The following is a 16186-nucleotide window of genomic DNA, read 5'->3' as shown; positions in this document are numbered from 1 at the left end:
GCACCTGGTACACGCCAACGAAACAGAATAAATGATTCTTTCATTACAGCAAAATAATCTACCATTCAACTTTCTGGGGTACCAAGAAGCAGGATTTCTTACCTCTACATGCCCACTACTGGCACAGAGAAAGCAAACCACTCTGGGGGTTATAGGAACAGAGGTCAGGATTCCTAAGCCTCCCATCTCCCATACATTTTCTGCTTCACAATCCTCCTGCAGAGAGAGAGACACAGGTCATTTATGAAAGTGTTACAATGACACCGCTTTGGAACGAAAGTGAGGATGGAAAGCCTAGAACCAGAGTGACAGCATAGTGTCCAGAATACTTCACTTCAGTGGGTTTGAAAAGAACTGCTGCTTTACAAAATTAGAATCTCAGACACACACGCTGTTAAAAGATACCCTGGGACTGACTTTTCCTTAAAGTTTTGCTGATTCAAGCCATCATCGTGGTTCGATAATTCCTATGTGAATGAATTCTTTCCTCAGACACTGTTCTCATCCAAATGCACTTTTATTGCTCAGGATGGTCAGGAGTGCGTCAATGCCTGTGTTCTTTAGCCAGCTCACAAACAGTGGTGTCTCTCACCCCTGAACCCACCTTCTGATGGTAGTTCTTACTCCCTGACTTGGTGTCGAGTTGCCTTTCTTTCAATACCTTGGGTTAACATTTTTTTTTTTTTTTAATATTTATTCATTTTTGAGAGACAGAGAGAGACAGCGTGTGAGCGGGGGAGGGGCAGAGAGAGAGGGAGACACAGAATCCAAAGCAGGCTGCAGGCTCCAGGCTCTGAGCTGTCAGCGCAGAGCCAGACGCGGGGCCCAAACCCATGAACTCAGATCACGACCCAAGCCGAAGTCGGACACTTAACCGACTGAGCCACCCAGGCACCCCTGGTTAACATCATTTTTCTGATTTAAAGTCCATGACGCTTGATACACTACATGCTCACGAAAACACCTTTACCTTAAAGTCCACTCTGATCCTGTGGACTCCATCTGCTGGGATTTTTTGCTTCGAACTATTGCCATTGGAGAGAGTGCTGAGGATGTTCAAAGTGCCTGTGTTCTCCTGCTTACTGACTGGAGGTGGCTTTTCCTACAGAGACAGAAGATGGATGAAGAACAAAACCACACCCTATTTGCCTTTGCCTTTGTAACAGATAACGCAAACGACAAGTCTAACAGATCTACAAAACACATCTCCACGGAAGTACCCTACAGACACAGAGAGTCAATCTTCAGACTCTTTTCTCCAGAAAGGCATTTTACATATGTATTACAACCCGAGAAGAATTCCAGGACTCTCCCCTGTGGGTTCTTGTCTTGCTTCTTCGTGGTCCGTGACGCCGGCCGAGGTTGTTGGCACAATGAAACGGATGTGACAGCACGGGAGCAGTTTATTCTGCCATTTTTCTAGATCTTTGAGCTGCACATCAAATGTGGGGCCGATCGCTCCACTCCTGCTTAACCCGCCTGGGATGCTCACAGAAGCGTTCCCAGCTCTGCGATCATCAATGATTTCAATTTGTCAGTATGACCATGCTTGATTATCACTACAGTCAGAAGCCAGACAAGGACCTTGGAGTAAGGCCTCCTAAGACCCTGGCATCTGCCCCTCTTTGGCATTGCTGATACTCTTGAGGGTATCAACCAGGAAGTTCACACACGCCATTATGGTGGCACAGAGAGACAGCAGAGAGAGCCAGAGGATTCTTGAAGACCCGTCTCTCTCCCTATAACATCGTGGACACAGGGAAGGGTGATAGTTACAGACAAATGTCACTAAAGGATGCTGAAGGCAAAAACAATTACCCTAAAGTGGCCTGCGACATAAGCCTAAGCATAGAAAGGCACAAAGAAGGGGAAAGAAACAAAAAACAAAACGAGTGAAAGCCTAAACCTGAAGTTTGTCAATTTTAAGAAAGTCCACTGCCATCTTCCTAGAAGCAGATACGCGGTTTCATTCACGCAATCACGTAAATGCCAAGGACAAGACTATTGCCTTACAGGATGGAACGCATCCCCGAGCAATGGCAGAGAAACGAATCTCTCCTCACCTTTTCTTTTGGTTTTTGTTTTACAGGAATACTTGGTCGAGGAGCCACTTTTTTCTGCTTGCTTTGCTCTGGACCTGAAGAATTCAACATAAATTACAGTCAGTGCTAAATAGCAACGACCACTTTTAGGGCTTACTGGCCTGTGAGGAAAGGGGCATTAGAAAACACAGGAAACTATTGAAACTCTGGGCTTTAAATAGGAAATGAAGACAATACCTCCGACTTAACTGGGTTTTTTTTGCTTCTATTTCTCTATTATTCTGTAAACAGGTTAAAAGAGAGCTAATTTTTCTGAATTAAAGGCTTAAAAATATACACGTCAGGTTTCCACATGCTGTTTAAGAAAGACAGAGGTGTTCTTCTGGTTCAGCTATTCCTCCTTGCCTTCCCCACTCACCTGATTCTGGTGGTGGAGGCTGCTTTTTCTTGGGCTCGCTAGGAGTGGTCTTGGGAACTTCTTTTCTTGGCGGTGCTGTGCTTGGTGGCTGTGGGGGGGTGACTGGAGGCGGCTGGGAGACCTGCTTGCTGGACTTCCTGGAAGTCGGGGTGGTAACTTGTTTGGATTCAGGTCCTGGGGCAGAGGCGTTCCCTTCTTCACTCTTTTCCTCAACGGGCTTTCGAGGGGGTGGTTCACTATTGCTTTTCTTGGGGGCAGGGTCCTCTCTTGCTGCCGGGGTAGGCTTCTGACTACAGTCCACCACATTCTTCACAGCACTGCTCTCTTTGCTCTCTTTCTTTTCACTGGTCTTAGACTTCTTCTCTTTCTTTTTCACAGCTAGGAGGAAACACAAGAGTATAAGTGAGAAGAATTTTACTTCAGACAGAAGTAGAGGAATGTAACATAATCTTATTCTCAGTTTCCTGCAGCTGAAGTCGACGCTGGAAGGCTCGTGCTGGTCAGGTGAAATAGGGGCACTTTTGTTGCTCTAGGAAATGGCATGCACTGTAATTTTTACAGGAATTAAATTTTTTTTTTTTCTTATTATGGAAAATTTCAAGGTAAAGGAAATAATAAAATGAACCCTCATGTAACTACCATCCAGCTTCCACAAACACCAACTTGCTGGGAAAGAGCGGTACTTAAACAACAACAACAACAAATTAGCATTCTCTTTACGCTAGATGCACATGATTGTATGGCATTAAAGCAGGAAGCATTTGGGGAAGATCTTTCTACAACACTACCTTTTGCTTGCTTCTGAAGGTAGGCTTTGGAAGGCATCCATTGTAGATTCTGACATTTTCTCATCCTAGGATGACAAGGGATATCATAAAGTAAACTACATTTAGAAGAAGAGCAGTTGAAACAAGTGTCAATTGGCCTGCGAGAATCAGTGAACCTTTCTTCAGGTTCATTTTGAGAGTTGAAAAAAGGCACTGTTGATTACTCAGATTCAATCCGAGCCTTTGAATGCTTCAATCAGCAATTTTACCTACCTGTAGGCTCTAAAAGGAGCAAGTATCAAATTATTTTTGAAACGGACTCAAATTTCTTATAACCTAGTACTGACCAGCACCACACACAAAATGATCAGCTGGTATTTCTTGTAGTCAGATCGGTTCTGCTCCCTTAGGAGATTAATATTCATATAGTAATCTAAATACAAATGGACTGAAATTAACCAACAAGTCCTCTGAGACTACAATGCTATAGGTCTATCTCAGGGCTTTGTATATTTTCCACCCCTCAACTTAGTGAAACTGAAACTGAATTTGAAGTCTAAATCCATGTCAACCCCTAAATTATAGTGCAGGTTTATCTTGCGGTCGTGTACCTTTCTGCTGATCAGTGAATTATCTCACTTCGTTCTACTAATTGGACGGAGGCAAGATTCCTGCTTAAGGACAGGCTAAACCAAAGCACCGAACTACTTACGGTCTCCTAGACACTGTCTCCCCTGAAGTACTTTCTCCCAACCACGTTTTCTATAAATCACTTTCGTGCTGCCATTCATTCAGCAAATACCTACTGCTAACATCTCCTCCTTGTCTGGGCACTATACTCCTTATGCTCAGCCACCAACATTTCTGTCTGTGCAAATGTCTCGATTCGCTTCAAACAAATTATCCCAGAGAGCAGAAAGTGCATCCATAAGCTGACTAAAACAAGGGGGAAAAGATCGAGTAATCGAAACTTTCAGATCAAAAATTCCATGTGAGTGAAAATATTCCAGGAGTTAGAAAGCCAAGAGTTTTATACTAACATATCACCACAATTTCCTGAATGCCGTGGTTTCAGTTGACCTGAAAATTTATACAAATATTATAATATATATGTAAACTATATATAAATGATAGATCGAGTATATGTAAATATTACATATATATGTGACCTATATATAATTTATACAATATATAAAATATAAACATATAATTTATCAGGTTTTTTTTCTTTTCTCTTCTTTTTTTAAGTAGGCTCCACACCCAGCGTGGAGCCCAATACAGGGCTTGAACTCACGGTCCTGAGATCACGACCCAAGCTGAGATCAAAAGTCGGACGCTTAACCGACAGAGCGGCCCAGGTGCCCCATAAATTTGTCAGGCCGTGTGGCTATTTAAATTTAATTAACATGAAATGCAATTAAGTATGTAGTTCCTGAGTTATACTAACCACACTTCAAGGGTTTTACAGCCACGTTTGGCTAATGGCTACCATACTGAACTAAGCCGAGAACATTCCTACTGCAGCGGGACATTCTCCTGGACAGCATTGCCCCAGACTAGGTCTTATTGAAGGGCAGCCCAAACCTAGCCACGTCACAAAATCCAACTGGGCAACTTAACCTTGCACCTCAAGGGGACTCATTACCACCACATTCAGTTTTCTGCTGCGTCCCTGCCACAAACCAGGCATAAACACACAACCTTCACGGCTGAGAGGCCACCGCCTCCGAGTAAGACCCCCACTCACTTGCAGCACTGCTTCTTTATATTTCGGCCACCAAACTTGGGCTTGTCTAAGCAATTAGTACAAACACCACAGTCCTCAGGCACCTGGCAGCCGGGACACTGCCCACACCGCCTGGACCGTCGTCCTTTCTTTACTGGAGGTTCCTGAGGCGCCTTGTTTCTGGTAACGGGTTTAATTGGTTTGATGGGTGGAGCAAGAGGTTCAGCGTCTTCTGAGCCAGCAATTGATGACTTGTCTGTTAAAGAAACGGGGCGTTAGTTATCAGGGAGTATCTAGTTCCTTCTTGGGAGCAGAGTGGGGGGGTCCTCAAAATCCACAGATGTTATTATATACACGCGAGCCTCATTTTAATTGGGACTTCAAAAATGAAATGTGTCATAATAAAAATATCCCATCATAGATCATTCTTTAAATGTTTAAAAATGTCTATACCTTACAGCTTGATGAAAGCAGAAATCCAAACACTGAGAACACAACACAGTCTAACTTAAATATGAACTGAGTGCTTCCTAAGATTCTCTAAACCTCTACATTTTATATGAGCAGTCACCCAGCATCTAAATGCGACCATGAGAATGTACCTCAGACCTCCAACCACGGGGCATGTAACTAAGTGACTAAGGGCCCCAACTGCTGTGCTCTGAAATCCAGTGCATCACAGAGGCCACACTTACCATGAGGGTCTCTCTTAGGTAGTGACCGAGCATGGCAGGGACACTGAGGCGGGCTGGTCCTGGGAGACACATAACTACTCTGACAGTCCACCTCTGCCCAAGGACTCCTCGACAGCCTTGCCAAACTCTCTGGGAAAACAGTCTGGGAAGATTCTGTCCAACCCTCCTCCCCTTTCTTTCTCTTTCATAGGGATCAGACTTGCAAAGCGGTCTGATGGTTCCCCCAGCCTTCCCCAGCTCCCTCCCCATTTGTTCTCTCGGGCCATTTTCTCTAGTATAATCCTTACCCACTGAATGCACCCTTGCCATTTGTTTTTTGGAGAAACCCAGACTAACACATAATGCTACGAAGAGCCTACTAGGCGTCCCCAGAATGATCAGCAAACAAATCAAATGTCTGCTTAGACTCTGAGGCCGGCATTCCCTGACCTACCGTCATTCCCCATGGAAGACAAAATCTTTTCTCGTTCTTCCCATGGTAAGGCACTCAGGGTGGGCATGTCATCAGGAAACACAGCTCGTTTTCGGCCAAGGGCAACAGCAGCTCTTCTGCAGACATGTTTAATGCGGGGTCCTCGCACAGAGGTCTCTGATGAATCGCTCTCTTGACCCTGAGTAAGAGGCATGTCAAAACAAACAACAAGCAAGCACACATGTTGAAAATGTAATTAACTGAAGCCAAGGTAGACTCGTTTTGCTTATTACAATCTAAAATCAACACATACAACCCTAGTTATTCCCAGCTGATAAGCCATGACAATCTGCAGAAATCGACTACTTCCGGTATCCTAAAACTGGCAGCAAAAAAAGGGGGGTGGGGCTTCAAAAAACAAAAAGCCAAAAAACCCCAGGAACTAGGCATGCCTGGGTGGCTCAGTTGGTTAAGCGTCCGACTCTTGATTTCAGCTCAGGTCATGATCTCAGTTTGTGAGATCGAGCCGAGTCAGGCTCTGAGCTGACAGCACAGAGTCTGCTTGGAAGTCCCTCTCTCTCCTCTCCCTCTGCCCCTCCCCTGCTCATGCTTTCTCTCTCTCTCTCAAAAATGAATAAATAAACTTAAAAAAAAAAAAAAAAGGAACTCAGTTTTTATTCCCGATTATACTACTGCTTTAAAGTTCCCATCAAAATTCAAGCTGCCAATCTATATTATCAAAAAGTTTGGTCTGCAGTTAACAAGGCTTATCCAATCACAGACTATTTCTTCTATTGCCCTCATCAACAGAGGGGTAGGGGGAACAACTTACAAATGTACGGATACAAGGCCACAGCTCTAAACAGAAACGTCTCGCACTTTTAAGAGCCACTGCTCCTATCACTAGGAGGCCAACCGAAAACCACCCCACACGGTGTCAGAAACAAATCCCATCGTGTTCCCGCTAGAACTCTCAACTGATGAAATTGCTAAATGTCAATATGGCCCTTGGCTGAATAACATGAAAAACCTAAGTGTGTGGCCGTCTAAATCTAACTTGGTGGGCTGGCATAAATATGTACCTACTACATGGCAATTTTAAAAAAGAACCTGAAGATCGGTGGGTTTTCTCTGAAAAGGCTGGTGCCTAAGCTCACTTTGTGAAAAAAATAGTAAAACATAAAAAATTAATATTGCTGTTCTCTGTAAAATTTGTTTGTCATCACCTTAACTAACTGAATCCTACAGCTCGAAGGCTACGCGCTTCTCATTTGTATTCCACAAACGCCCTATTATCTGTTGCGCTAATCACTCAGTACTCAGAGGAAGAGAATCCCCCCACCCCCGTTTTCTGTAGTAAACAATAGTAAAACAATTTGAGTACAAAAACGCACCTTCAAAATTAAGTCACAGATTCCGTTACACCAAACCCATTAAGCACAAACAACTCAGCATTCTGTCAAGTGGCCCCAAACTGCCTCTCGGTCTTAATTCACCACCTTCCCGTGTGTACCAGTCCGGCGATCCGCCGCTGTTCCTCTTCGTACTTCTGCCTCTCTACCCACACAGTGCCCTCCGTTTAGAATGTTCTCCCCTCTCATCTCCTACCTATCAAAATCCTACCAGTCCTTGAAGGACCAGTGCAAATGCCCCCACCTCCTCGGCCCTTCTCCTGATTCCCGGAACTAGAGGTCACGGAAACCCTTCGCCTAAAACTTGCTCATAGAAGGAGCTGTTGACTTTTAACAGGCAAGATGGAAAAGAGTACCTGTGCTTTGGGCTGGTCAGTTTGTTTAAGACTCTTACTCTTCTCAATCTTGCAGAGCTGGGCTTTGGCCTTTTTTAGGAGGCTGGCAACCCTCTTGTCCGTCATTGGAAGCTTGTCTGCCTGAGCCAACATGGAGCCTATGGAGGAAGTGGAATGTTTAACAGTGCTAGATGAAGGAGTGGAAAGGCAGAGGGTTTTCTCCTTCTCCAGGGATGGGGCAGTTGGGCCGAGGTCCAAGTTGGTTTTTTCCAGATTTCCTCTCCCCTTCTTTAGAAGTATTTTGGTTTTGACAGCTGTTGTGTCCCCAAGAGTCACGGAGGCCATATCAGTCCCAGAATCAAGCGACGAAGACTTCTTCCGCCCTGTTGCTTTTTTGGCGGAAGATGAAGTGGCAACATCTTCACCAACGGCCTTCTCTTTGGAAACCCTACTCACAGGATACAATGCAGAACTACTCTGAATCTCTGATCCCTTTTTCCTTTTCTCTTTCCTTGACTCCCGCTTATTCTCTTTTTCTCTCTCCCGGTCTCGCTCTCTACTCTTGTCCTTCTCCACGCTCTTGTCAGCATCTCGATCTTTGGACAGCTCCTCAGGGGCCTTGTCTTTATTTCTCCCTCTCTCAGTCTGAGAGCCTGGGGTAAACCAAGGGAAGAGAGGAGAGGGGCTGCTGGATGAAAACGGCTCTGCCGGAGCACTAGTCTGCTTCCTTGGTCTCTGGCTTTTCTCCGCAGACTCCCCAGACTGAGTCAGGGAATGAGAAGGAAAAGTAAAAGTTGGGTTTAAGGCACTAGTGGCAAGAGGACTAACAGATATGCTTAACGAGGAAGAGACAGAAGACGGCGGGGTGAGAGGTGACAGCTCAGCGGTGCTAAGCCTTCCGCTTCTTGTCCTCATGGAGTGAGAAGGAGATCTTGGTTCAGATCGAATGGGACTAAAGACTTTCCTTTTCCTTTTTCTGTTGGACACTCCTGAAGAAGACGTTCCAGCAGAAGTCCGATTACTAGGCAAGGTTACAGACTCAAATATTCTAGAGTGAGCCTCGCTTGGAGTAAATCTGGGAGCTCTCAGAAGAGGGCTCCTTTTGTGCATATCGAACCTTGTTCCGGAGTGGAGCGGTGAAAACAATCGGGCTGAAGCAGCAGTACCAGATGGAGAGAAACCCGACGCGAAGCCAACGTCCTCAGGAGTCAGCGGAGGGGGTCGGAAATTATCAAATATGGGTTTGCGAATAAGACCTTCTTTGGCATACTTTGCTGAGGAAAAGTACTGTGGCTCTGACCTAGAATGCTTTAAAGAGGTCCACCTAAACGTCGGTTCTCGCAAGATCGACTTTCGCTTCCCTTGCATGGGAGCGGCAGAAGCAGGCAAAAATGGTGATGCTAAGGGGATGGTGGGAGGCATGAGCCAAGGTGTGTGGTCAGAGATGCTGGAGGCCGGCTGCAGCGGCGGGGGTGGGGTGAGCAGGGGCGGAGGCGGAGAGGAGGAGGGCTGCTGCTGGGGGGCACTTTGCAGGGTGGACAGTTTTTTCGTCGCTCTCGACCCGAAACTCCTCTCGGACACGGAATACCTTCTGCTCCTCCTGTCGTTGCCGTCGTTTTCTGGGGACTGGGAAATAGGCAGTGGGGTGTGAACTTCGGGGGTATCGCTCCGCTCTTCAGGAAGTACCTGGATCTCCTCCGAGGCCTGAGAATCTGTGGAGGTATCGACGCTGGGGCTACTGGATCGGGAGGAGTCCGAAGACATTTGAGAGGAGTGCTGAGAAGCCGCGCTTGATTTTTCAGAAGACCCACAGGACGTGGCACTGAATCTGCTGTTCGGGGTAGACTCGAGTCGGGCAATTTTAATTGGAGGGTCATAATCCTCATCCTCTATGAACCGCCGAGGGGTTTTAATGATGCGCGAGGAGATGGCACTGACGACAGGCATAATGAACTGCCGAATGTTCTTGACCTGTGTCTTCACCTTTCTGCCTTGCAGCTGGGCCGCTTCTTTCTCGATTTTCTTCTGAGCCCCCTTTTTCGCCCTCTGCAAGAGCTGCTTAGCAATTGTCGCATCTGTCCTTTTAGAAGAAGGAATAATCCTAACCGGCTTAATCCTTCGAGGGCTTTGTCTGACTACTGTCTTATCTTCTTTTGTGAGTGGAGGTGTTCCTTCCTTGTCCTTCCGGACCTTCTGGGGCTTTTCCAGTTCAGAGTTAATGAGGAGGCCGGAAGGGGTCTTTATCCTTTCTGTGGATGGAGGCCTTCCTCGCCGTCGGACAATCTGTACCCCCTTCCTTCCTATTTGAAGCTTCCCTGTCTTAAACTTAGACTTGAGAGGAGAGAGTTTACCTGCTCTTAATTTTTTAATCTTTGTGGCTTGCTGAAATGTAGCAGAAGGTGTCCGTTTAATCTTTTTCAAGCTATCTTCTTTGCTTCCCTTTGGTAGCTCTGAAATGTCCTTTCCGTGTGTTATTTTGATTTTTACTCCAGGGAAGGTGGGGGGTCTTCCTCTCTTCTTTTCTATGCTTTTAGAATCTTTCTTCTTGATCTTATCTCCAGATTTGGTCTCCGATTTATTTAGAGGGGAAAACACAGACGGATCTGAGAGGAGAGCCGAATTCCGGTCAGAGCCACTTCTGGGTCTCCCGCGAGGCTTTCGAGGGCTAGTTTTAACTGTGTATAAAAATTAAACAATGGAGAGCATATATTTAGCTTTGTGGTTCAGGTCGCTACTAAGCTGAATACACTTTAGCACAAGTCATTTTGTACGGACCTCTAGCTGGGTCTAGTGAGTCAATAAAACACCTTAATTGGGTTTAGTTTCCTTCCAACAAAAGCTTGCCTCAAAGAAACCAAGTAAATAACATTCCACCTAGAACATTTGACAGAAAAACTAAGATAATGATAAGAGATTTTCATTAATATGCGAAACGAATTTTCCTACAACTTCAGGTGAGCAAGGAGGTTTTTTTTAATTGAAAAAAAAAAAAAGGTTTAAAAAAAAATCTGCCACCTTTTCCGTGTCCTAGCCTCTAAGATTAATATTTGAGAACATGTTTGTAGAAAGTCATCCCATCTTTTCAGTGAAATTTTTGCTTTAATAAATTTGAACAAGGAGCTCTTCAATCAATAGCATAACTTCCGTAGGGAAAACACCTGGGCAGCTCGGCTTCCTACATTTGCAATCTGTTTTGTCAAAGTAAACTAAGAAAGCTTCACTAGATGGAAAAATATTCATTCTGGAGACATCAGAATAAGATCACTGAACTCAGCGGCATGTGAACTAATGAGTGAAGGAAAATGATGATGTGTCCATTAATCTATTCCCCTACTTACAGGCTCTTGAAGTAGTTCGCCCCAAGTGACAAAAAAGATTTAACTCGAGTTGATGTCAAAAATAAATCAACAATTTCACAAATCAGACTTCTTCTATTCTAACTAAAAGGAATTTGCCAATTTATAAATCAGCTCAATTTGCCACTTATCAAGAGACGTGAGAAAACAAGGCTGTTTTCGAAAATTCTTTGTTTAAATCCATATTTTCTAAATGTATTAAGAGTTTCCTGGTCTATCACATCTTCTCCTCCCTCGTGACTTTCCAATGTTTTATATGACAACATTCTTCTGAAACGAAAATCTCCCCTAACAGGCAGCAAAAGAGATTCAGGCCAGTATGATGAGCATTTGAGACTACAGGACCAACTTTCTAACAGAACAGAAATCGACAAAGGTCTCACTGTTGGGCTTTCTAAATATAAATGCTTTTTCTCACCAATTAACTTGCAACTTCCTTTTTTAATACATTAAGAATTCACAAATCCATTCTCCATATATACTAATTACAACAAAAGTAATGGACTAGGGGACAACAACAAAAAGACGTTTTCATTTCTTAAATAATGAAGTATATTCAGATGGTTTAAAACAAAAACAAAAACAAGACAATATTCAGGGTAGACTGATAGCCAAGTGGGGGGGGGGGGGAGGGGGAACCATTAAGAAATGGTTGTGAATTCACAAAATAAACTTCTACCCAGAAGTTTATCACAAGATTCCTTATCATCATGGTAGACTTAAACCTGGCCACTCATAGGGCTTTATTGATTCTGAAAACCTCTTCTAACCACTTTTAAAAAGAATTTTTTTAAATGAACAAGTGAAAAACCAGAACAGAGCGAAGCTCAGCCCTGTTGCTGATTTCCACAAAACTCAACACACACGAAGGAGTCCTAAGTCGGTTATGAGCAACTGCGTCGTGTATTTTCTGGACCTCATTTTGTCATCTATAGAGGAAGGGTTCGACCAGATGGTCTCTAAAATCATGTTCCTATAGGAAGTTTTAAGATTTCATCGCAACTTGAGGAGAACATGGCTATGGTGTAAGTAGCACAGATCTCGTGATACTGCTGGGTAACTCCTCCCAGCTGGGATGGCCATACTACCACCATTTGGGAAAAAAGAAACTGTCAACTTACGCGTTTGAAACAAATTACGACACACATACGGTGAGTCTTAGATGAAACTCAAATGCTAACTAACACACATGACAAACTAAGTCAGTGTCAAAGAGCAAAACCGCCTAAGAACATCACATTTAACTAGACTGTCTACCCCAATCAGAGCAAAGAAAACCAAACGAGAAGTCAGAATGGCAGCACAGATGGGGAATGTTTTTTTCATCAAAAGACTCATAGCCTTCTCCTATACAGAATGGAATTCTGCAAGCCATTACATGTTATTTCCACCGAGGATTGTCTCTCAGGAAACTGCCATAAGTCTAGAATTTCAAGACATTCTAGATATTTTCTTGGCGAGAACAATGACAAATATTGCTTATAAATGGAAACCTATTTATGGAAAAATAAAAATGATACCCCCATATCATTTCTATTTTATTTTAATACAGCCTTTGAAGGATCACATACAATAGTTTCATACAGTGCTAATAGTTTGTTTTTATTTCTTTGACAACAGTAGACCAAATTTCATCTGTAAAAAATAGCCAAATTATCATTCAAAACACAAGAATCTGAGGATGCTCATTCAGGGTTACCTTCAATTCAACTCCCAGGTTTTTCAGCCATCCCATGGAAATCAACCCTCCCGGCCTCCCATGCCTCAAGTGGTTCCCACAGGGAAGCATAATAAAGAACAAGGCAGAAGCGGCCTGACAAAGAGCCCCGTAAAGAGGTCTAGTTCATAAGCCATCTCCTACTCAGTGTGAGGGAAAGGCAAGGATGCACAAAGAAAACCCCGGTATTTAAGATCATCCTTTAAATGCAAAGAAGGCAAGGGGAAGCCACGGTCTTTTTCGTAAACAAAAGGCACCGAGCACTTAACTGGCCATACCTGAAGGAGACCTTGTGGGACTTCGTACTCGGACTTCTTCATCTGAGCCAAAACCTAAGAACTGCTCATCCTACAACAAAGGAAAATTATTTTAAAATCAGAAACAAAAACATGAGTGTGAACATATCCCAAAGAAATGCCCAGAGGAGACACAAATGAATTTGGAAAATCAGACTCTATATATTAATCATTATCATTTATATGGATAATATAAAATAACTGATATTGAAATAAATGGACCCAGTCATACAGCTTCATTGCAGACAAATAGGAGCTGTGTAGTATTTGAAAACAATGCATTGAAACGTCACCTTTGGTGCATAGTACACAGGGGATGGTCCTAAATTTCAAACTGTAGATACAGCCCAAAACAATTAAAGAACGACTTTAATTCAAGTAAGCAAATCAGTTCAATGGCAGAAATATACAGCCCCAATAAAACAAACAAATCTTTTCAACAAGTAGTTAAGTCTACACACACATAAAGAATAACATAAACAATACCATAATCTCTTGTCTACTAAATATTAATAGAAGAGACTGAAATTGCCATAATTGTCAGTTCCTTAACTCAGGAATTGACATTTAGATGTGATTTCTATACATTTGAGATCCAAAGATTCTCAACATGCATTTTATGGCATCGTTTGAAAATGCCCTGTGATAAGAGACTTAATGGTGGGCAGCAGCATTTGTGAAAGGGATCATGAATTGACCGCATACAGGATGAAATGCATTCAAGAATAACTTCGGGAAGCATCTTATTCTCAGTTACTCCTGGGAAAGGCAAAAGGCAAAAACTTCCCTTACCTCCAATTTTCAACCTGCCCTTTCAAAAAAATCCTTAAGGATTTAACTTATTTCGGACAAGTTCTCAAGAAAGGTGGTCTATTTAAACAAACTGATGAACAGAAATTCACTGACTCAGAAACTGAGTTCTTTCCAGAGGAGAGACGAGAGAGAGAACTTCAGATTCCAGAAACAAAATCCACCAAAAACAAGAATAAAATAAAGATCGAAAGACAGATTTTCTTGAACCTCCAATTTATACTGATAAGCCAAGCCCCAAGCTATGTTCCCACAATTAAAGCCCCCAGATTTTCCTCTCAAGAGCAAAGACCACATGCATATGGACAACATCTGGATTTTCTGCAAAGTTGCTTCCCCAGTTAGTTTAAGGCTACAGTCAGGTGCTAATCTGTTTAACCACTTATTCACCAGGAAGCTATGAAAAGATACATACAACCTTTTAGACAAATTAGCAGGTTCAGCTCTTAAATCTGAATGCTTTGACTAGCACAATGTTTGGGTCCGAGGCTTTGCACACGATATAGCTGAGGAACGGTTCTTAGAATCTAAGTTGCTTGTTCTGATGTTGTTAACATTATTAAAGCATTTAACTATTTAAGAAAAACCTGAAATTGTCCGCTTCAAAGAGATTTGTCTGAAAGGCACTGTAACTCCAAGAACGTGTAAAACCCAAATTTAAAAAGTACGAAGTAGGCCTGCTTTTTACAGTGTCTTCTCATCACTAAATTAAAGTTTTCATCGTGAATATCATTTATGAGTGAGAATAAAGCTACCTCTTCATCTCTTTAAGATTTTATTTTTAAGTCATCTCTCCACCCAACGTGGGGCTCAAACTCACGACCCAGAAACCAAGAGTCTCACACTCTCCGTCTACCGACTACACCAGCCAGGTGCCCCCATACTGTTAATCTTTTTTTCTTTTTTTAAGTTTATTTATTTATTTTGAGAGAGACAGAGACAGAGCGAGCTAGGGAGGGGCAAAGAGAGGGAGAATTCCAAGGAGACCTGAACCTACAAAACTATGAGAGCACGACCTGAGCCGAAACTAAGAAAATTAAAAATGAAGAGTCAGACGCTCAACCGACTGAGCCACCCAAGTGCCCCCTGTTAATTTTTTTAAGTGTACTTTTGGCTAGAAAAAGGACATTTAAAATAGTTAATCCTAAAATGTACTTTGAGGAAAAAAAAAAAAAAAGCAGACACATAAAACAGCCCAGGGTAAGTGGCCTCAAATGCTGTAAAAATTTTTTTAAAATAAAAAATAAAAAAATAAATAAACGACAGTACCTTAGAATTTTAGAAGGGGGCCAGCCCAATCTCTCATGTGAGCACATGACACGACTGAGGAGCACGAAGGACTTGACCGAGGACTTGGTTCTCGCACTTGCAGGCTATATATTAGACAAGTCTCTTACTACTTTTGTATTTCGATTTAATTTTACTGAAGCGTTGTAAGGAGTAAACGAAATAATTTATGTCAATTATGTGATTTCTGTAAAAGCACTCAGGAGACTATAAGGCGACATCCATACCGTACTTCTTGATGTGGCTTCAGAAACTGAAGCTCTGAGGGGCCAAATGACTTGCCCAAGATCATACATGTAGTTACAAAGACTTCCTACCAAAATAGTTACAATTTTAAATGATAAATATTTCAAGGAACCAAGTAAATCATCTCCAGCTAGTCTTTCAACTACTATGAAAGTTAACTCTTTTCAGATCTTTAAAGTTTGATTTTATTCATTCTTTTCCTGCATCATCCTCACGGAACAAACACGTGAATCTAGACACGCCACAGACACCTGGAGATTTCCGAACACTTCACCAGGGGACAACGATGCTAAATGCCTGAATTTTATGCTCCCAGTGTGGCCGTGAGAGAGTTCTAGCAACTGTGCACATAATAAACTATGGGGTGAAGTACTCAATAGGTGAGGCAATGAAAGATTATGAATCGTGAAAATTAGAAGAGCTCCACACTGCTCTGTTCACCATGAGCAATCTTAGTGGGTCACTTTTCTCTATTTCAAACTTTTCACAAAATGTAACTACAAACTCCTAATCACAGTGGGCTCCAAAACAGAGTGCTACTGAGCTAGCGAGCGGTAACTGAACGAACTGCCAATGTCTACATTTCGCAAGTGCTTTCCAACGTGACAGAAAGCGTTAACTCTTTCCTTGTGATCTTGTAGTTGGAATGAGAATAGAATGAGTAGTC

At 42.9% G+C, this 16186-nt stretch overlaps 1 protein-coding gene across 5 annotated transcripts in view; it reads right to left on the bottom strand.

The window, feature by feature from the left end:
- Window positions 1-16186, bottom strand: part of KMT2A (lysine methyltransferase 2A) — an 84667-nt gene that overhangs the window by 43538 nt on the left and 24943 nt on the right. For all 5 annotated transcript variants that reach the window (XM_047878083.1, XM_047878082.1, XM_047878084.1 and 2 more), the window contains 9 exons: window positions 13159-13228; window positions 7829-10482; window positions 6082-6259; window positions 4975-5209; window positions 3249-3313; window positions 2461-2838; window positions 2064-2137; window positions 971-1102; window positions 103-216 (listed from right to left, as the gene is read on the bottom strand). In XM_047878083.1, the coding sequence (XP_047734039.1) occupies window positions 103-216; window positions 971-1102; window positions 2064-2137; window positions 2461-2838; window positions 3249-3313; window positions 4975-5209; window positions 6082-6259; window positions 7829-10482; window positions 13159-13228 (3900 nt within the window). The remainder of the gene's footprint in view (window positions 1-102; window positions 217-970; window positions 1103-2063; window positions 2138-2460; window positions 2839-3248; window positions 3314-4974; window positions 5210-6081; window positions 6260-7828; window positions 10483-13158; window positions 13229-16186) is intronic.

This window comes from Prionailurus viverrinus, chromosome D1 (genome assembly GCF_022837055.1).
Source record: "Prionailurus viverrinus isolate Anna chromosome D1, UM_Priviv_1.0, whole genome shotgun sequence".
Lineage (NCBI taxonomy): Eukaryota > Metazoa > Chordata > Mammalia > Carnivora > Felidae > Prionailurus > Prionailurus viverrinus.
Note: the sequence above shows the minus strand (reverse complement) of the source record. Positions and strands in the feature narration are given on the sequence as shown.